The 17,721-nt window shown below is 37.6% G+C and overlaps 2 protein-coding genes across 5 annotated transcripts in view; one reads left to right on the forward strand and one right to left on the reverse strand.

Moving 5' to 3' along the window:
- The window catches only part of coro2ba (coronin, actin binding protein, 2Ba), a 45,051-nt gene extending 37,957 nt beyond the window's left edge, over positions 1–7,094 (forward strand). For all 4 annotated transcript variants that reach the window (XM_048184460.1, XM_048184461.1, XM_048184462.1 and 1 more), the window contains exons 8-12: positions 283–379; positions 2,813–2,925; positions 5,817–5,907; positions 5,998–6,137; positions 6,258–7,094. In XM_048184460.1, the coding sequence (XP_048040417.1) occupies positions 283–379; positions 2,813–2,925; positions 5,817–5,907; positions 5,998–6,137; positions 6,258–6,428 (612 nt within the window). In that variant the 3' untranslated portion in view covers positions 6,429–7,094. The remainder of the gene's footprint in view (positions 1–282; positions 380–2,812; positions 2,926–5,816; positions 5,908–5,997; positions 6,138–6,257) is intronic.
- A 2,604-nt stretch (positions 7,095–9,698) lies between these two features.
- Positions 9,699–14,124, reverse strand: anp32a (acidic (leucine-rich) nuclear phosphoprotein 32 family, member A). Its single transcript, XM_048184465.1, has 7 exons — positions 13,936–14,124; positions 11,687–11,836; positions 11,430–11,552; positions 11,076–11,274; positions 10,862–10,980; positions 10,718–10,772; positions 9,699–10,593 (listed from the first exon to the last, which is right to left on the reverse strand). Exons 1-7 carry the CDS (start codon positions 13,987–13,989, stop codon positions 10,529–10,531), a joined length of 765 nt encoding a protein of 254 aa, XP_048040422.1. The 5' UTR covers positions 13,990–14,124; the 3' UTR covers positions 9,699–10,528.
- Positions 14,125–17,721: the final 3,597 nt, after the last annotated feature.

The following is a 17,721-nucleotide window of genomic DNA, read 5'->3' on the forward strand; positions in this document are numbered from 1 at the left end:
TTGCATCACAGGAATAAATTACCTTTTAAAATGTTACTGTTTTTACTGTAATTCTGATCATTTTTTTTAGCTTTGAACTGTTGAACATGTATATTAGAAATATACTGTATGAGATGTATAAATATATTGTGTTTCAGTTAAATACTGAAAAGCCACATTGATGATCAGTAGGGTATCCATTATGTTGATATTGCAATTACTTGAATGGACTGCCATCACAAATGATCACCTTAGAAAAAAGTAGTAATTGTCTTTGCACTGAATAAGATGGTATAATTGTAGGGTGATGGGAACATCCGGTACTATGAGATCAGCCCGGAGAAACCCTACATGCAGTATCTCATGGAGTTCCGGTCCCCTGCACCACAGAAAGGCCTCGGTAAAACTCAAATTCTCACCATTCAGTGATAACACTATGCCAGCAACCTCTGTAAAATGAAGTAAAAAAAACCTTGCAAATTAACCCTAGAATGCAATAAATAAATAAACAAACAAACAATAATAAAACCCCAAAACACCTACGTCAAATCACTCGTATAGGATTCAATGGTTTTTTTCATAGAAAGGCATCCTGTTTTATTTTAATTTGTGTAATCATTTAAGATTATGTTTATAAATATATTTTTAAATATTTTAATTATGTTTACTACATTTGTTCACTTTGAAAACATTCAAAATGTTATTTGTGAACTTGTGAACTTAAAGGGTTAGTTCACCCAAAAATGTCATTTATTACTTACCCTCATGCTGTTCCACACCCGTAAGACCTTCGTTAATCTTCAGAACACAAATTAAGATATTTTAGCTGAAATCCGATAGCTCCGTGATGCCTCCATAGGGAGCAATGACACTTCCTCTCTCAAGATCCATAAAGGTACTAAAAACATATTTAAATCAGTTCATGTGAGTACAGTGGTTCAATATTAATATTATAAAGCGACGAGAATATTTTTGATGCGCCAAAAAAACAAAATAACAACTTATTTAGTGATTGCCGATTTCAAAACACTGCTTTATGAAGCATCGGAGCATAAATGAATCAGTGTGTCGAATCATGATTCAGATCTCGTGTCAAACTGCCAACGGCTGAAATCACATGACTTTGGCGCTCCGAACAGGAGATTCGACACACTGATTCATCTGTGCTCCGATGCTTCCTGAAGCAGTGTTTTGAAATCGGCCATCACTAAATAAGTCGTTATTTAGTTTTTTTGGCGCTCCAAAAATATTCTCGTCGCTTTATAATATTAATATTGAACCACTGTACTCACATGAACCGATTTAAATATGTTTTTAGTAACGTTACCTTTATGGATCTTGAGCGAGGAAGTGTCCATTGCTCCCTATGGAGGCCTCACGGAGCCATCGGATTTCAACTAAAATATCTTAATTTGTGTTCTGAAGATTAACGAAGGTCTTACGGGTGTGGAACAACATGAGGGGAAGTAATAAATAACAGAATTTTCATTTTTGGGTGAACTAACCATTTAAAATAAGTAGGCCTATAAGGAATACAGTATTAAGAAATGAAATTATTTTTATTGACAAAAATGGTAACACTTTACAATAAGGTTCCATTAGTTATTACAGTATTTGTGTTATTGTTAGTTAATAAAAATACAACTGTTCATTGTTAGTTCATGTCAGCTCAGGTCCATTAACTAATTTTAACAGACACAACTTTTGATTTTAATAGTATATTAGTTAGTAAATGTTGAAATTAACATAAAATATGGATTAATAAATGTTTTAGAAGTCATTTTCACTATCAGTTCATGTAAACTAATGTAGTTAAAGAGTTAGTTCACCCCAAAATGAAAATTCTGTCATTAATTACTCACCCTCATGTCATTCCACACCCATAAGACTTTCGTTCATATTCAGAACACAAATTAAGATATTTTTGATGACAGAACTCTATCAGATTTCCTTCCATTGATTGCCTTTGCAACTACCACTTTGACGCTTCAAAAACATCATAAAGAGATTGTAAAACTAATCTATATGAATCGAGCGGTTTAGTCCAAATTTTCTGAAGAGAATCCATCGCTTGTTATGATGAACAGATTTAATTTAGCCTTTTACTGGCATGTAAACACTGATCAGCGAACATAAGCAGAAGCTTAACCGAACCTGAATAACGCACAAGAACAAACCTCTTCCGGAGGCTTAAATGTGCTGTGTAACCAATGAGGTTCATTCTCGTATGTTACGCAGCAGTTTGAGCTTCCGGAAGAGGTTTGTTCTCGTGCATCGTTCAAGTTCAGTTGAGCTTCTGTTTATGTTCGCTGATCAAGGTTTATATTCAAGTAAAAGCCTAAATTAAATCTGTTCATTATAAAAAATGATCGAGTCTCTTTAGAAATGTTTAACTAAACCACTTGACTTTTTGAAGCATCAAAGTGGTAGTTGCAAAGGCAGTCTATGGAAGGAAATCTGACAGCGTTCTGTCATCAAAAAGATGAATGAAAGTCTTACAGGTTTGAAACGACATGAGGGTGAGTAATTAATGACAGAATTTTCATTTTGGGGTGAACTAACCCTTTAACTAATGTTAACAAATGAAAACATATTGCAAAGTGTTACCACGAAAATTTTCAGAATCACACCCTATCCTTATGCAGTCTAGGGTTAAAATTGGAACTTTGAATGTATAACTTTTTATGGATAGCACTTTTATTTTCTCAGTAGTTTCTCCTATAATAAACCAGCAATGTATTGTGTTATGATCTCTTCCATATCAAGACAAAACCAGCAATAAGCATGTCAATGAGTGTCTAATGTTCAACTTCTCATATGTGTGTTCTGATAGGAGTGATGCCGAAGCATGGACTAGATGTAGGAGCGTGTGAAGTCTTCAGGTTTTATAAGTTGGTGACTCTAAAGGGCCTGATTGAGCCAATCTCTATGATCGTGCCTAGAAGGGTGAGCATAAGCACCATGAAGATATTAGTTCACAGTCCACGGTTCCCAGTTAAATGAATCATTGAGAGTTCCACTGAAGGAAGAGAGAAATGTGTGCTAGACAGTAGACACATCCTTTGTATGAGGTCTCAGGTTATAGTTGTGTATCCTGACAAAAAAATTTAAGCAAGCCATCTGACAGGATGAAGGAATCCATCACCTCTCTGTTGCTGGTTTAACTGCCGCCTCAGTGAGATGAGAGTAGTCAGCCGTGTAATAACCTCCAAGTGAGACACAGCCTGTGTGTTTTGTGCTCTGTACAGAATGGGCAGTGGCAGGTTGGCCCATTATTGGTAAGGCTTTGAAAACAGTGGGAAGGACAGCGTCCTTTCAACCCTACAATTTTAAAACACACAAACACAGAAATCTAGTGCGTATTCTATCCTTCATGACATTGGAGAAATAGGCTGTTGCCCAGCCAGCAGTTTAACCCAGGGGATGACAAGAAGGGGCTTGAGTGTTCTCTGTAAATTTGGGAGGGGAAAAAATTATACAATGCATTTAACAGTGTATGCAAATGTATATATACACACACACATACAGTCAAACCAACAATTATTCAGATATTTTTTATATATTTTTACTAGTGGGTGCAGGACACTATAGTTCATTTATATAAGTGAGGATAGCAAAATAAAGTAAACTGTGACATATTATACCCAAAAATTCTTCATACAGTGGACTACCAGTAAAAAAAAATTATTCAGACACTTTGACCTGACCATGTTTTGCTTAAGTGTCATCTGACATAATTAAAATAATTTTTTTCTGACACAGTTTATCTCTGAGATCTTGCCATATTTTATTACCATTTTTTTAAACTATAGTGAATAACCTCTATATTAATGAATGAAATGTTCAAGGTGTCTAAATACATTTTGGTTTGACTGTATATACATCTGTATGCTGCAAGGAATGATATATATACAGTGCCCTCCACAATTATTGGCACCCTTAGTAAATATGAGCAAAGGTGGATGTGAAAATAAATCTGCATTGTTTATCTTTTTGATCTTTCATTCAAAAAATTAGCAAAATTCTAACCTTTCATTGAAGGAAGACAGTTGGGGGGAAACTCACATTATGAAATTAATGTTTTTCTCCAATACATGTTGGCCACAATTATTGGCACCCCTAGAAATTCTTATGAGTAAAATATCTCTGAAGTATATTCCCATTCATATTTACATTTTTTTAGCACACCAGAGTGACTAGGAGCATGAAATTGTCCAGAAATGACTTCCTGTTCCACAGGAATATAAACATGAGGAAACACAAATGCCAAATTGGGGGTTGGGGGGGGGGGGGGGGAGGTCCTCTGCAAAATCCTCTGCTCTTATCCAGAAACAATCTCCAGCATATTCAGTTGTCAGACAAGACTGGAACTTCAAACGGGATCGGCTTCTATGGTCATATGAAACTAAAAAAAGAGCTTTTTGGCAGCAAACCCACCAGATGGGTTTGGTGCACACATGGATAAAAAGTACCCCATGCCCACAGTTAAATATACTGCTGGATCTTTAATGTTTTGGGCCTATTTTTCTGCTGGAGGTCCTGGACATCTTGTTCAGATACATGGTATCATGGATTCTATCAAATACCAACAGATAAAAAATCAAAACCTGACTGCTTCTGCTAGAAATCTTATAATGGGCTGTGGTTGGATCTTCCACCAGGACAATGATCCAAATCAAATCCAACACAAAAATGGGTCACTGAGCACAAAATGAAGCTTCTGCCATGGCCATCTCAGTCCTCTGACCTGAACCCTAAAGAAAATGAGTGGAGTGAACTGAAGAGAAGAAGCACCAACATGGAGCTGGAATCTGAAGGATCTGGAGGGATTCTGTATGGAGGAATGGTCTCTGATCTCTTGTCAGGTGTTCTCCAAACTCATCAGGCATTATAGGTGAAGACTCAGAACTGTTATCTTGGCAAAAGGAGGTTGCAAAAAGTTTTGAATAAAAGGGTGCCAATAATTGTGGCCAACGTGTTTTGGAGAAAAACATTTATTTCATAATGTAAGTTTCCCCCCACTTTCAATTATTTTCCTTAAATGAAAGGTTATAATTTTGTGAATTTTTTGAATGAAAGATCAAAAGGATAAACAATGCAGATTTATTTTCACAGCTGCTTTTGCTCATAATTACTAAGGGTGCCAATAATTGTGGAGGAAACTGTATTCTTGAACATCTGTATGCTGCAAGGAATGATTTTATATATATATATATATATTTATTTATATATATATATATATATATATATATATATATATATATATATATATATATATATATATATATATATATATATCATTCCTTGCAGCATACAGATGTTCAAGAATAGTTATGTATTATATACTTTCTATAATGGAATTATATTTTGAAAAGCTGCTTTGAAAAATGTATAATTAATATTTATTTAATACTGTAAATTAATTTTGGAAACAACACGTTTACTAATTTATCACACAACATATATTCTTTATACCTTAGCTAAGGGGCTCATCATATTTCAGAGTCCCAGGTATTAAAAGTTTTGAAAACCCCTGGTTTTACTCATACCCAAAGCACTTACTAATTATGTTTTATCTGTAGCAGAAACCTTTAAAAAATAGCAAACCCACATAAACCTGTAAGAATAAGGTCATGAATGCCTGGGATTATTTTCACTCAGTTACCTTTTCATCCAAAGGTTTCATCTAATGAACACAGTGATAATGGTGTGCTTTCTGTGACCCTCTGGAGTCCATGTAGTTACTTAGACTGAAAATTGACCTGTCCAGATCCTTGTTACTATCACCTTATGCTAAAAGTGTAAAAACAGTAAATAAAAACCCTCTTTCTTTTCAGTCTGAAACATATCAGGAGGACATATATCCTATGACTCCCGGGACAGAACCTGCTCTGTCTGCTGATGAGTGGCTCAGTGGAATCAACCGAGGTAAAGACCTGCACTTATTTTCAGATAAAAACTATTTAAAAAACCAAAGGCTGAAATTAAACTAATCCATGTATGCATGTATACGTCTAGGTCCAGTGCTCATGTCCTTAAAAGAGGGCTACAACAGACCCAACAAGCTGGTGTTCAAGGCCCCCGTAAAGGAGAAGAAGGGTGGAGTGGTCAATGGGATTGACCTGCTAGAAAACGTGCCTCCCCGTACAGAGAACGAGGTGTTACCTTGATTCTGTTAATATTTATTATGGTTGTTGAAAGGACAGTTTATCAGGTACAGTGTGTGTCTGAGAAGTGTTTATATATCTGTGTGTAACCCATTGCGCTGTGCTCTGCAGCTCTTGCGGATGTTCTTCAGGCAGCAGGAAGAGTTGCGGCGACTGAAGGACGAACTTGCACAGAAGGACATTAAGATTCGACAGCTTGAGCTGGAGCTCAATAACTTAAGGAACAGCCCAAACATCAACAACAATAACAACAGCAGCAGCAGCAATGGTAGCAGCATTTGACATGGGATCTCTGCTGTTTCTGTTGATCTCCTAAAGTGACACACTATAAGCCCCCAGCGCTGCTAAAAACACACGGGCTTCCTAACACTCAAATATCCTTCAAGACCACAGGAGAACAAGCGCTTGACTTCATGAAGCAGTGTTTCACTCTGACCCTCGGTGTTGACCCCACAGCTGCCGTGTACTAAGTCAACTTTATTGGACTGATGATTCACTAACCTTGTGAAAACTCTTCCATCTTCAGTCACACTGCCGGTCTGCCTGCAGTTAATTGATTCTCCCTATATAGATTGATTTTGGTACAAGCTATTCATTGCATTATCATCTCATAATTGTAGACTTTAAATATTACAATTATTTATTTAATTTCTTCTTTTTTTTCCCCTTTGTGCTATTAGCCCTTGTTCTAAACCGCTTAATAAACTCCATATAGAGATAAACATAAATAAGGTCAAACAGACATGCTTCACGCATCAAGCTGTTATCTTGTGTAAACACTACTTCTATTGCATCATTAGGATATGACCCACAGTGCTGTTTTAATGTAGAAACTCAAGCACCACAGTCTGGTAATCTTACACGACTGATGACTTTTACCCAATTGACATGCTCCTAAATCCTGAAGTATCGAGTTTGTATCTATATAAATTGGGAACTCTGTTTCTTCACATAATTTAGATCCTCTTCACATTGTGTAATATGAAATATGTGCAAGTCAGTCTATATAAGCAATATAGTTTATATAATTCAAATGGGTCTTCATTTAAATAAACTTAGTGAGAGGATTCTACAATATTTGGATGAATTAATGTCAGAATACATTTTTAAAAATTACACTTTGCAGCTGAAAAAAAATCCACTAATTGTAAAATCCAGTCATGAAATGAATTAGTAATAGATTTAGTATTTGAGACCTACACTGTAGTTTCTTAGGAAAGATCAAGGAAAGATTTTTTTTATTATTATTCTATAAGATAAATTAATGGTAATTCTTTGTTTTAAAGACCGACTGTGATTTATACAGCATAATGGAGCATTGTTATTTTTATTAACATTTCAATCAAACCTATATTTATTGATTTCAATTTTCAATTCTTACTTTTAAATGAAGTTTTCAGGTCTGTAGCTTGTAACCATGAATTTATCCTTGCCGTCCTGATGTAATATTCAAATTATTGACCTCTTATAGCCTACAAATTGCTTTTTAGATGGGATGTAAATTGTTGTAAAATGCATTGTATTCCGCTTTGAACTTTCAGGGTAAGCCATTTCAAATGTTTTGTTGTAAAGTGTACAAATTCCTTGTGGGCAAATATATTATGCGCGCCACAAAACACTGCAGATGCAGTCACGCTCCTCAGTGCGCACTGCGCTGTAAAGGTTAACCTATTAATTGTACTGAACAAACTGAAAGAGTTCATTTTTTAAACCTATGATCTGATGTGTTAAATTGTTATCCTTTGTCAAACTGACTGATCGCTTGATTCCTGAATTAAATACTATAGTAATTTATAGTAAATACTATATGTTTACTATGTGTTTTTGAACCATACTATAGTAAATTGTACTGTATATAGCCTATTATTTACAACACTTTGTTAATGAATGCTACAGCATACTGTAGTATTAACTATAGTGAACTGATAAACTGTAATAAATACTGTAGTATACTTTAGTTTTTACTACAGTAAACTGTTGTGTATTAGAGTATAATATACCCTATAGTTGTAGAAAACTTAGTACAGTATTGGGTAAAGTAATTTGTTTATATTACCATAGTTGTTATAATACCACAGCAACTATAGAATTACCACAACAAATGCATTCAAGTACTTTACTATAGTATATATACTATAGCTTATATACTATATGGTTCAAAAACATTATAGTATTTACTATAAATTACTATAGTATTTTTTCATGTGGACAGTGGTTATAAATAAACTCTCAAACCTCACTGGACCAGCACGGAAAGCAAAGTAGGTCCACCTCTGAATACAGCCAGTCAGTGTTTGGCATCGCTGTCACTATTTAATTAAAACGCTATGAACATAAAGCTTTGCATATATGTTGCCTCATAAAACAATAACATAAACTCCAGCAGCTCCAGCTTCATTATTGCATAGTAATAGCGCGTTTTGAGTGTACTTCAAGAACTCTACCATTAGGGGGCAGTAAAGCCACAGTCTTGCGCATGTCTATGGTCAGCACTTACTGTAGGCCTAGACTTGCCAATGGAGCAAACACTACCCAGCATCCTCCTAACGCGTTAAAGAGCAGTTCAGACACGGCAGTAGTCCTTAGGTAATATCCTAGCCTATGTGGGGTAGGGTGTTTATGTGGCCTGTGCATTCCAAATCTCATGCCTTAATTCACTGTGTATCCTTTTGGTTGTTGAGGTGAAGTGGGAATTAATTTAGATGTTCACTGTGTGAGGTGGCAGAATATTTTGGCTGTACTTAATTTGGTGTCAGACAAGAGGCTCACTGCCTACACGAGCACAATTAATGCTGAAACATTTCATGCTGACAGTGCCTGAAGAATTATGAGACAAGACACTAGGCTAACCTTTGTCTATGATTAAAATGAAGAACATTAATAGATAATCACTACTCTGTATTTCACCATTCATTATGATTAGCTGACTTAACTAGCATGTTGCACTAAAGGTAATTGCATGCAAAGTAACCCTTTTCTGGGGAAGAACACTAATGTGCTGAGCTGAATGTACCCAAATGGTACATAAAATCCAAGTCTCTAGACTATAGCATAATAGCAAAAATATGAAAATCTGTCCCCACAGACTGACACCTCAGTTACACTGTATGCAATGCTTTCATGTTCACCTTAACAAAGCACATGCTTATACAGTAAATATTCATTTGAACAAAAATGCTGACTTTTATTCATGTAAAATCGGAAGTCTTCTTTTTAATAAAAATTCAATCAGTATGATCTGACAACTGGATACAGCTCAGTTAAAATTGCGTATGCTTTCTATTTAAATAATTGGCATGATGCTTCTGAATATTTACACAATATCCAGTTATGTATCATCAAAAATATACAAGCTATTTTCCCTGAGCTTCACAATGCAATTTCACTTCATATATTCAATTAAGCCGAAATATCAGTGGCCAGATACACACTAGCCATTTCTGCACAAGACTCAAAAACAATCTATTGATCAAGTATGTAATCACAACTAATTACAATATGTGGATTTTCTGTGGCTGTCAGAACAGATACTTCAAATTACCATAGAGCCGCTTGCATTTTCATTCATTTTATTACAGTTAATGGTTACAACTGAGATTATTTGTGAAAATGTCTGCCATTATCAAAGGGAATCAGAAAAAAAATATATTTGGTCATTATTTACAAAGAACACGAAACCTCTGAACTATCCACACAAAAGGGAGAAGGGGTTTAGGACTCATTTGACAAGGGCAGACATTCGGCTCTGAACATTAAAAAACAAAACAAAATAAAAATCACATTGAGAGGTTGAACTGTGCATGTCCAAGCAGACATCATGATGTATTCTTCATGCCTAAACAGCACGTCACATGGTGATGGTGGTGGTGGTGATGATGATGATGATGAAAACACCAAAAAAACAAAATACACAAATAAAAGATGCAATAAAAAAGTGGGTTAGAAAATGTTCTTCCTTGAAATCCAGTAGTTAACTTTAAAATAGAGTCAGCCATGCACTTCTAAAAGGTTTTTGGTTGTTTTTTCTTTTTTAATACATAAGTCATCACCAGCATTTAGGCATCAACAGTAAAGACAGGGAAAAATTACAAGAGCATACTGGTCTGTTTTCCAACAATAATAAATTTCCACACTGTGTTGTCAGCCATTTGAAGAGCTTTTGGAGAAAATGAAGGGAATCAAACAGAAAGTACAAACCAAACCAAAAGAAAACAACAACAACATCAACAACAAAAAAGCTAAAATCAAATATTTAAACTGTGTCCTCGTTTATACTAACCCCACCCCCTACCATTTCAATACCTCCCCAACCCATCGAAGAGTGACAATAGGACAGATATACAGGGGTTAAACGGTCAGATCACAATGGGGGGAGTGCATGTTCAGTCATCATCTTCCTCCCCTTCCTCATCCAGGTCTCTTTTCCTCTTCTGCCCCCGCTCCTCCTCTGTAAACACGACACAGGAGGACCAAAAGTTGTGTTTACTCTCACCCTGCTTATCAGCATTCAATTCACAGGTGGTAACACTTACTGTATTATCTGTAATCTTAAGATTAATCTATTCACTTACCAAAGTCTTCCTCATCATCTACCTCGCCATCATTTAACTCCTCTTCCTCCTCTTCCTAAAAGCGAGAAAAACGCACAAATTTATACAAAGTTTGTACATTTCTATATATAAAAAAAGGAATCATCATTATTTTCCAGCATTAACCTCTCCGCTGATGTCCTCTTCTTCCTCCTCTTCTCCCTCTTCCTCATCATCCTCCTCCCCCTCTTCTTCATCTTCATCTCCTGGAGCGGCATCTTCATCATACTCCTCCTCTTCTCCCTCTGCGGACAAATTTAGGTCAATGACAAATGAATTTAAAAAAAACTAAATTTTAAAAATTATGCATCTTGAAGCACAGCCTCTGTCAGAAACATACCATCTTCATCATCCTCATCATCATCTAGGCCTTCCACGTAAGCTTCAGCATCAGAGTCTGGCGCTTCTTTATCTTCTTTGTCATAGCCGTCGAGATATGTCAGCTGAGGGAGCAGCTTGAAAACATTTTCTCTGTAGTCATTCAGGTTTGTCACCTCACAGTTGAACAAGTCTAAACTTTTGAGGCTTTCCAATTTTTTCTGTTGGGAAAAGGACAGGAGGGAGGTCAAAATAATGACAATAATAATAATAATACATTGTTTTTATTTTTGTCATTTCAAGGCAGCTATCTAAAATCCAAGTCAAAACATTTTTGTGCCAAGTATATGACTCCAACAACAAGAATATAGCTTACCAGGGGTTCGATGGTGCTGAGGTCTTTAATTTTGTTGCCACTGAGGTTGAGATGGGTGAGGTTGGGACACTTCTCTGCCAGTACCTCCAGACCCCCTGAGATTCTGTTATCGCTAAGCTCGAGCTGTGGAGAATGTAATTCAGTGCCATATTAATATGACTAGGTAAACTACAAACTTTTAAAAATATTATTGAAAAATATATATTTTTGACACTTCAAAAAAAAAAAAAAAAAGTAGACAAGAAACCGCCCATTACCTTTTTGAGTTTGTTAAGCTTCGGCAAATTGGCGACTGATGTTAAGCCTACGTTGATTGTGCTTAAAAATTCCAGTTCCTCAAACTCATCAGTGAGGCCCTCAATTTTGCCCTCATTTGACCGACAGTTGTCAAGCACAAGCTCTTTCACCTGTTTAAGAGCACATGTGATAAACAAGAGATTAAATGTTACGATTAATGAATTAAGCATTTGTTACAGTCTCTACCTGAGCAACTTCAAACCAATGAGGAGGTGGACAAGATGGTTAAAGCCACTTAAATACAGTCACACAAGAGCTGTTTCTAACTTTCACAGCATGCCAAGAGCACTGCATTCATTTACTTTTATTATACTGACTGACCCACCAAAACAAAAATAAAATGTAAAAATATGCTTATAATTGGAAATAAAATTCCTTATTTATATAGTTTACATTGTTATCAGCAATTACTCAGAAAAAATTAAAAAACAATGTTTTCAGACGACGAATGCGTTAATCAAATTAGAATGAGGAAAATAAAGAGCGCAAGTAAACACGATGCCAATAGGGCGCCATTCAGTTGTAAAGTTTACTTCAGCATGCGGTCTACGGTAACAGATAGGGGGGCATGTTTCGGTGCTTTGACAAAATCTCACATTTGACTCCCCATCCAACAAAATGGCTGACTCCGCAACAAGCGGCGTACATTGTTTTCCTGTGGGTAGAGCATTTTTACTATAGTGCGTGCGCGTGTGCTCGAACAGCAAAGTAAAGACGCGTAAACGATAGCCTGGGTGTTACACAAATGCATTGCATTGTCTTGGAAGAGCAAAGACACGAGGACGGACCCAAGAATTCACGAGTAGGAGGGGCAGAGAGGCGCATGATAATGCAACGGAGTCGCTCTTTAAGCGAAAGGTATTGACTTTCACGGAATAAAGATGAAATTTCCGGCTTCACAGACGCTCGACTCTCTATATTCAACGGTTCTGGTCGGTTCAAAGCATACAGACGGCGGCAACTGTTCTCTCTGTTCGATTAAATATCGTGCGTCTTTGTTGCTGGTTAAAATGGCGGCTTGTCCTAGATCTTGCAACTAGAGCAGCGCAGCTTCAAGTTGCGTAGCGCTCACATAAGCGCCCAGTCTATGTCAATAACAAGCAGAGCCACACGGCTGGAAATCTCTTTATCCCGCCAGTTGAGACGCACAGAGGTGCTCGGAATACAGTTATGACATTTTAATTACGAGTTCTATTACAGCGTGTTTGGGTATGCGTAAAGGGGTAACAACAGGGACCTTGATAACGTTGCACTAAATTCATCAGAGCGTAGTTACACTTGTGAGAGAACTGATACAGTAAGAAAAACACGGAGGATATTTAAGTAGTAGAGAATGCCGATTTGGTCTTTCCATTCTGGCAATGTCATCGACATATAATGCAGTTTTACATAGGTTTGGGCACCTTTACGCCACTAGATATGCTGTGACACGATTCCTCTCTATACTGCGATTAAACAACAACAACAACTGCGCTCGTTTTCCCCATCTAAATCAAATAGGCGACTATTACCAAGGTGCCAAAAGCCCACGAAAAGACCATGCCTAAGTATTCACACAACTTTCTTTGATTGAGAAATGTAAATGCTTTCGATTTAGACTAAAATTCGTCAATAAAAGCTTTTTGCTGGAGAGACGCCACGAAATTTAGTTGACCGATCGGGTTTATCGCAAGCTATCTGTCAAACCGTCTGCACAGCTATTCACAAAATGCGTCCCACAACAAGTTACCGAACTGGTCAACGACCACTGTGACGGGCAAGTATGAATGTTGAATTGAAAATGGATGTGCCAAAGTGTGAGAGAGGCATGGACTGACGGCAGGCGACTTTTGCAGCACTGAGGATGCAAAGGAAAAGGGCGCGTTCAGGGGCTACAAAGTTACAAATATGGCTTCTCACGCCGCTTCCCTTGTTTATACACTGAATGCATGGAGCTCTTGCAGTTTCCGACCACAGCATCATCAAAAGACACAGCGAAAGTTGGGGAGGGGGGGGATAAACGGTAAAACTGTTAAACTTATGGGCCGTGTATAGGTATACTGAGATAGCAATATCCAAGGCACTAGGCTTGTAACAAAGTCGCCGCAAACTTTTCATTCAAGACATCAACTTGACGCGTGCACATCTAGCGTTGTCCATCCACGCAGAACTACTCTCACCAACAGTTTTAATAAAATCATATCACTCAGCAATTAATAAAGATGCTTACGTCTGACGGCGTCCGGTTCCGCAACTCCAGGTGAATTCTCTTTTTCATATCCATTTTATTGAATTCTAAATGAGTGATTTAAACCAAAGAGCGCAGTTAGACTTGGAGTCTTTGCTGCACATTCAGCTATAGCCTCTTAACAAACTAGCTATTGCGAGTCTCACAAACATGATGCCCCAGTGGGTGGGAGTTGGGTGTGGGATTGTCGTCACCGGAGACCAATTAGAAACGAGGAATGAAATGTGAAAACACTCACAACTACACTGGCGGCCAATCAGCGCTCGATCACAAACTGGGTGGGGTTACAGGAACTGTTAGGTTGATCCACCGAATCTGTTTTAGGGTGACATCTATGCGATAAAATCAACCGAACTGTCGAAGGCACCAGAGACTATAAGCAGGGTTATGGTAGTCACTTTACTTTTGAGAGGGTTTATCTACACTTTGACGAGAATATATGAGTTTTAGGAATACAGGGACGTTTTAAAATAAACAAACGTGTCGGTTCAAATAAAACGCTACGGCCGTGTAAATGAATGCTGTACACGTATTTAATATTTTGTCAAGCTGCTGCTTCTGTCTTGAAGCACAGTTTCTTGGCAGGTAAGTACAGTCACTTTGGACTGATGGATGGTAGACCGTCAGGAAAACACGACCCCTCCCCCTTTTGGAGGGAATGTACGGTGGCGACCACCGAGACTATCTGCGCTAAAATCTTTATTACTTTTCGTCTAGTTTAGGCACTGAGAATATCGCTACAATAAAGTGGATTTCATGCAGTGAAAGTTCTACATTATTTTTTTGTCCTGTTGATATATATATAAATAGTAGGCTATAATGGTTTAAGCAGATGAAGCATAATATTTAAACACGAACGAAGGGGACGGTTGCATAACAAAATGGACAAGACAAAACCTCCAAGACATGTAATAGCGGGATATCTATAAAGCGAATGGCGGTGATATGACATAAATCGATGTAATTCTTTTTCATTTATTACAACTGAGCCCCGCTTACAGCAGAGCCCATAAGTTAACAGTAGCCACTGGTCTTATTAAAAACAAGTTTGTCACATGCACTTGACTGCCACATCGCACACTCCAACCACGGGCCCACGCTTTTTCCTACAGTTCAAACAAGCCAATCGTATTGCAGGGGGAGCATTCACTTCCGCTTCTCGCTTTGACTATTGTTGGTATTGAGGGGAAAAAAAACAAGGTCACCTGACTGTGCCCGGCGCCATCTTGACTCGCAAAATACAACACATTCAAATAATTATAATACCATTTATTGACTCTTAAAACGAACAAAAAGCAATAGACTTTACCTATATTTGATGTCATGTCTGTGTGTCGCTCCGCTACCCCTTAGAAAAAACTGTAGAGCAACTGCTTGGCGCATGATTGTTTTCACAAGTGCACCGGCTGGGTTGTTTGTTGAGAGAGCGCATTTCACTGGCGACTCTGTCGTTTTACAACGTTATTTCGAAATCACTTCATACCAGGACATTTTGCCCTTGAAGAAAACAGAAAAAAATCTTCTTCTCTCGATCTGGCCACTGACTCCAACCCGCGCAAGCGGACTATTCTCAAGCCCTTTTGATTGTACTTGCGCATTAGTTGAGACCATTTTTCCTCTGGGTGTGTCTCACTCGTTGTCTGAACGTACTTGCTAGCAGTACTGCATCAACTGTGTGTGTGTGGATTGCATTGCAGAGTGCGTGCACGATGTGCGCAGAGCCAAATCGTATTCGCACGCTTTGTGGCACACACACGTACACAGTCTCTCCTTTTCACACCACCGACGGCTAACTTTTGTGCGTGAATGACGAGGAACGTCATCAGGACAAAACGTAGAAAATAAGCGATCGAGGACGAACGTGTGTGCTCATGCGAGTAAGAAATCACATTAAGGAAACATTTTTTTGAGCGGAAGACTATTGTTTTTGAGAATGGCAATGAACAACGCGTGTATCATGTGACACTCGACATAATAAAACGGTATTTGGTAAAACGGCGGGCTGTTTTAATAGGACAGATGGATTGAGGAACATTTGCACAATCTGATATAAATGCTAAAATTGTAATGCAAAGGAACAGCTCGTGACGTGTTCAATCAACAACCTTGACAATTAGTCAGTGTCACCTCAATGCATCTCTTTTTAGCGCAATCTTCATTACCAACATCACTCATTTTGTGAGGCATTCACTGTGTTTTCAGAAAACTGGAGTGGCCTGTGTTGAGTTGTTTTTGTCACAACAGCACTGTGCATTCAAAAACTGAAATTACACACAATTTCAAAGAGTGCATGCATACAACATCAATAGGGCAGAGTCCCTGTTTTCTAACCATAATGTGACACTTACACCATCAGTAGGCCTAATGCATACTTTGTGTCACAAAAAGTCCTATTTCAGTTGATTTACTCCTTGTCTAGTCATAGCTAGACTTCTCTAACTGTATGCCACACACAACACCCCATCTCTTTGCACAAAATAATTGCCAAACCACAACATTTGAAGTGGATCTGACTGTTTCAGGGTGTTTCTGAAGTGACCCGGGACTGTAATAAAGAAACTTCCTCTTATGCCTTTCTGTTAAGATTTGACAAGTTCAGTTTTCTAAATGACATCCTGAAAATGTTTCTGTAATAAGATCTCTGATCTATTATTTTGACTACGTTGGGACTGCATTCACAATTTGTTGAATGACTTAAATCATTTTATTACTGATCTCATGAACTCTTGAGACCTTAGCTACCTGCTAAATCCTGCTCATGCTGAAGGCTATGTGCGTTTTTGATGTTTTGCACTGTTAAGAAAGCATCAGATAAAAACATAAATGTAAATGGAGAGATTTGGGGAGTATTCAGTACAGGCTAGTGCAAGTTTATCACACCAGAGGGTGTTTTGAAGTCACCATGAAATCAAAACTGACAATTCTTACTTTTTATAGAATATTGCAGTATTTATTATAAATGATTTATTTGTGCACATCATATAATATTCATGTACTTTCATAATCATTAATCAACATAACTTCTCCTCCATTTTGCTGTGACATCTCTTCTCAGATGAGGTGTTTACTGGCATGAGATCACAGAAATAGCAAACCACAACCATCAATTCCTGATGGACAAAAAAGAGATGTACATTTTTTCTTGGCCGAGAAGCCATTTCATTGGATATACGTCACAACAAGGAAGAAAAGACTATTGCAACTTATGTTTCATGCTAACTTTAAGCAGACGTAAGAGAAGCTGCTTTTTGTACCGACTGGAGTTGGTTTGTGATCTGAAGCATCTTTCAGAAGGGAGATTTCCTGGGTGCAGGGTTTTGGCAGTAATCTTGTCTTAATACTTCATCCGTTTTGTGCCATGCAGGGCATTGATAGAGCCAGCTGACAGCCAGTGCTGTGAGAATGCATGCCAAATTGGAGTAGGACTGTTGTGAAATATTTGCATGGGGAAGATCCTTTTTTACACTCTTGAAGGTGGTATACTGGCCTTTAAAAACTTTTGTCTCAACAGTATTTCTCTATATCAATAACAAGTTAATGGAATATGATGAGATATATATATATGAATAAATCCAACAAAGCTGTTCTTTGGATACAGATGATACAGCACAAGGCCACTGATCTGACCACTTAGTAGATTTTTGAAGTATGCTGTTGAGGGCTCTGTTTATTTAATGAGTGTCCACAGTTAGGCCTATTAAGAAGAATATGGGTGAAAGACAGTGACCTAAATGCTGACCCATGTTTTAGGTTGTGTAACTATCTTTG

Source organism: Megalobrama amblycephala, linkage group LG3 (assembly GCF_018812025.1).
Source record: "Megalobrama amblycephala isolate DHTTF-2021 linkage group LG3, ASM1881202v1, whole genome shotgun sequence".
NCBI classification, from domain to species: Eukaryota; Metazoa; Chordata; class Actinopteri; order Cypriniformes; family Xenocyprididae; genus Megalobrama; species Megalobrama amblycephala.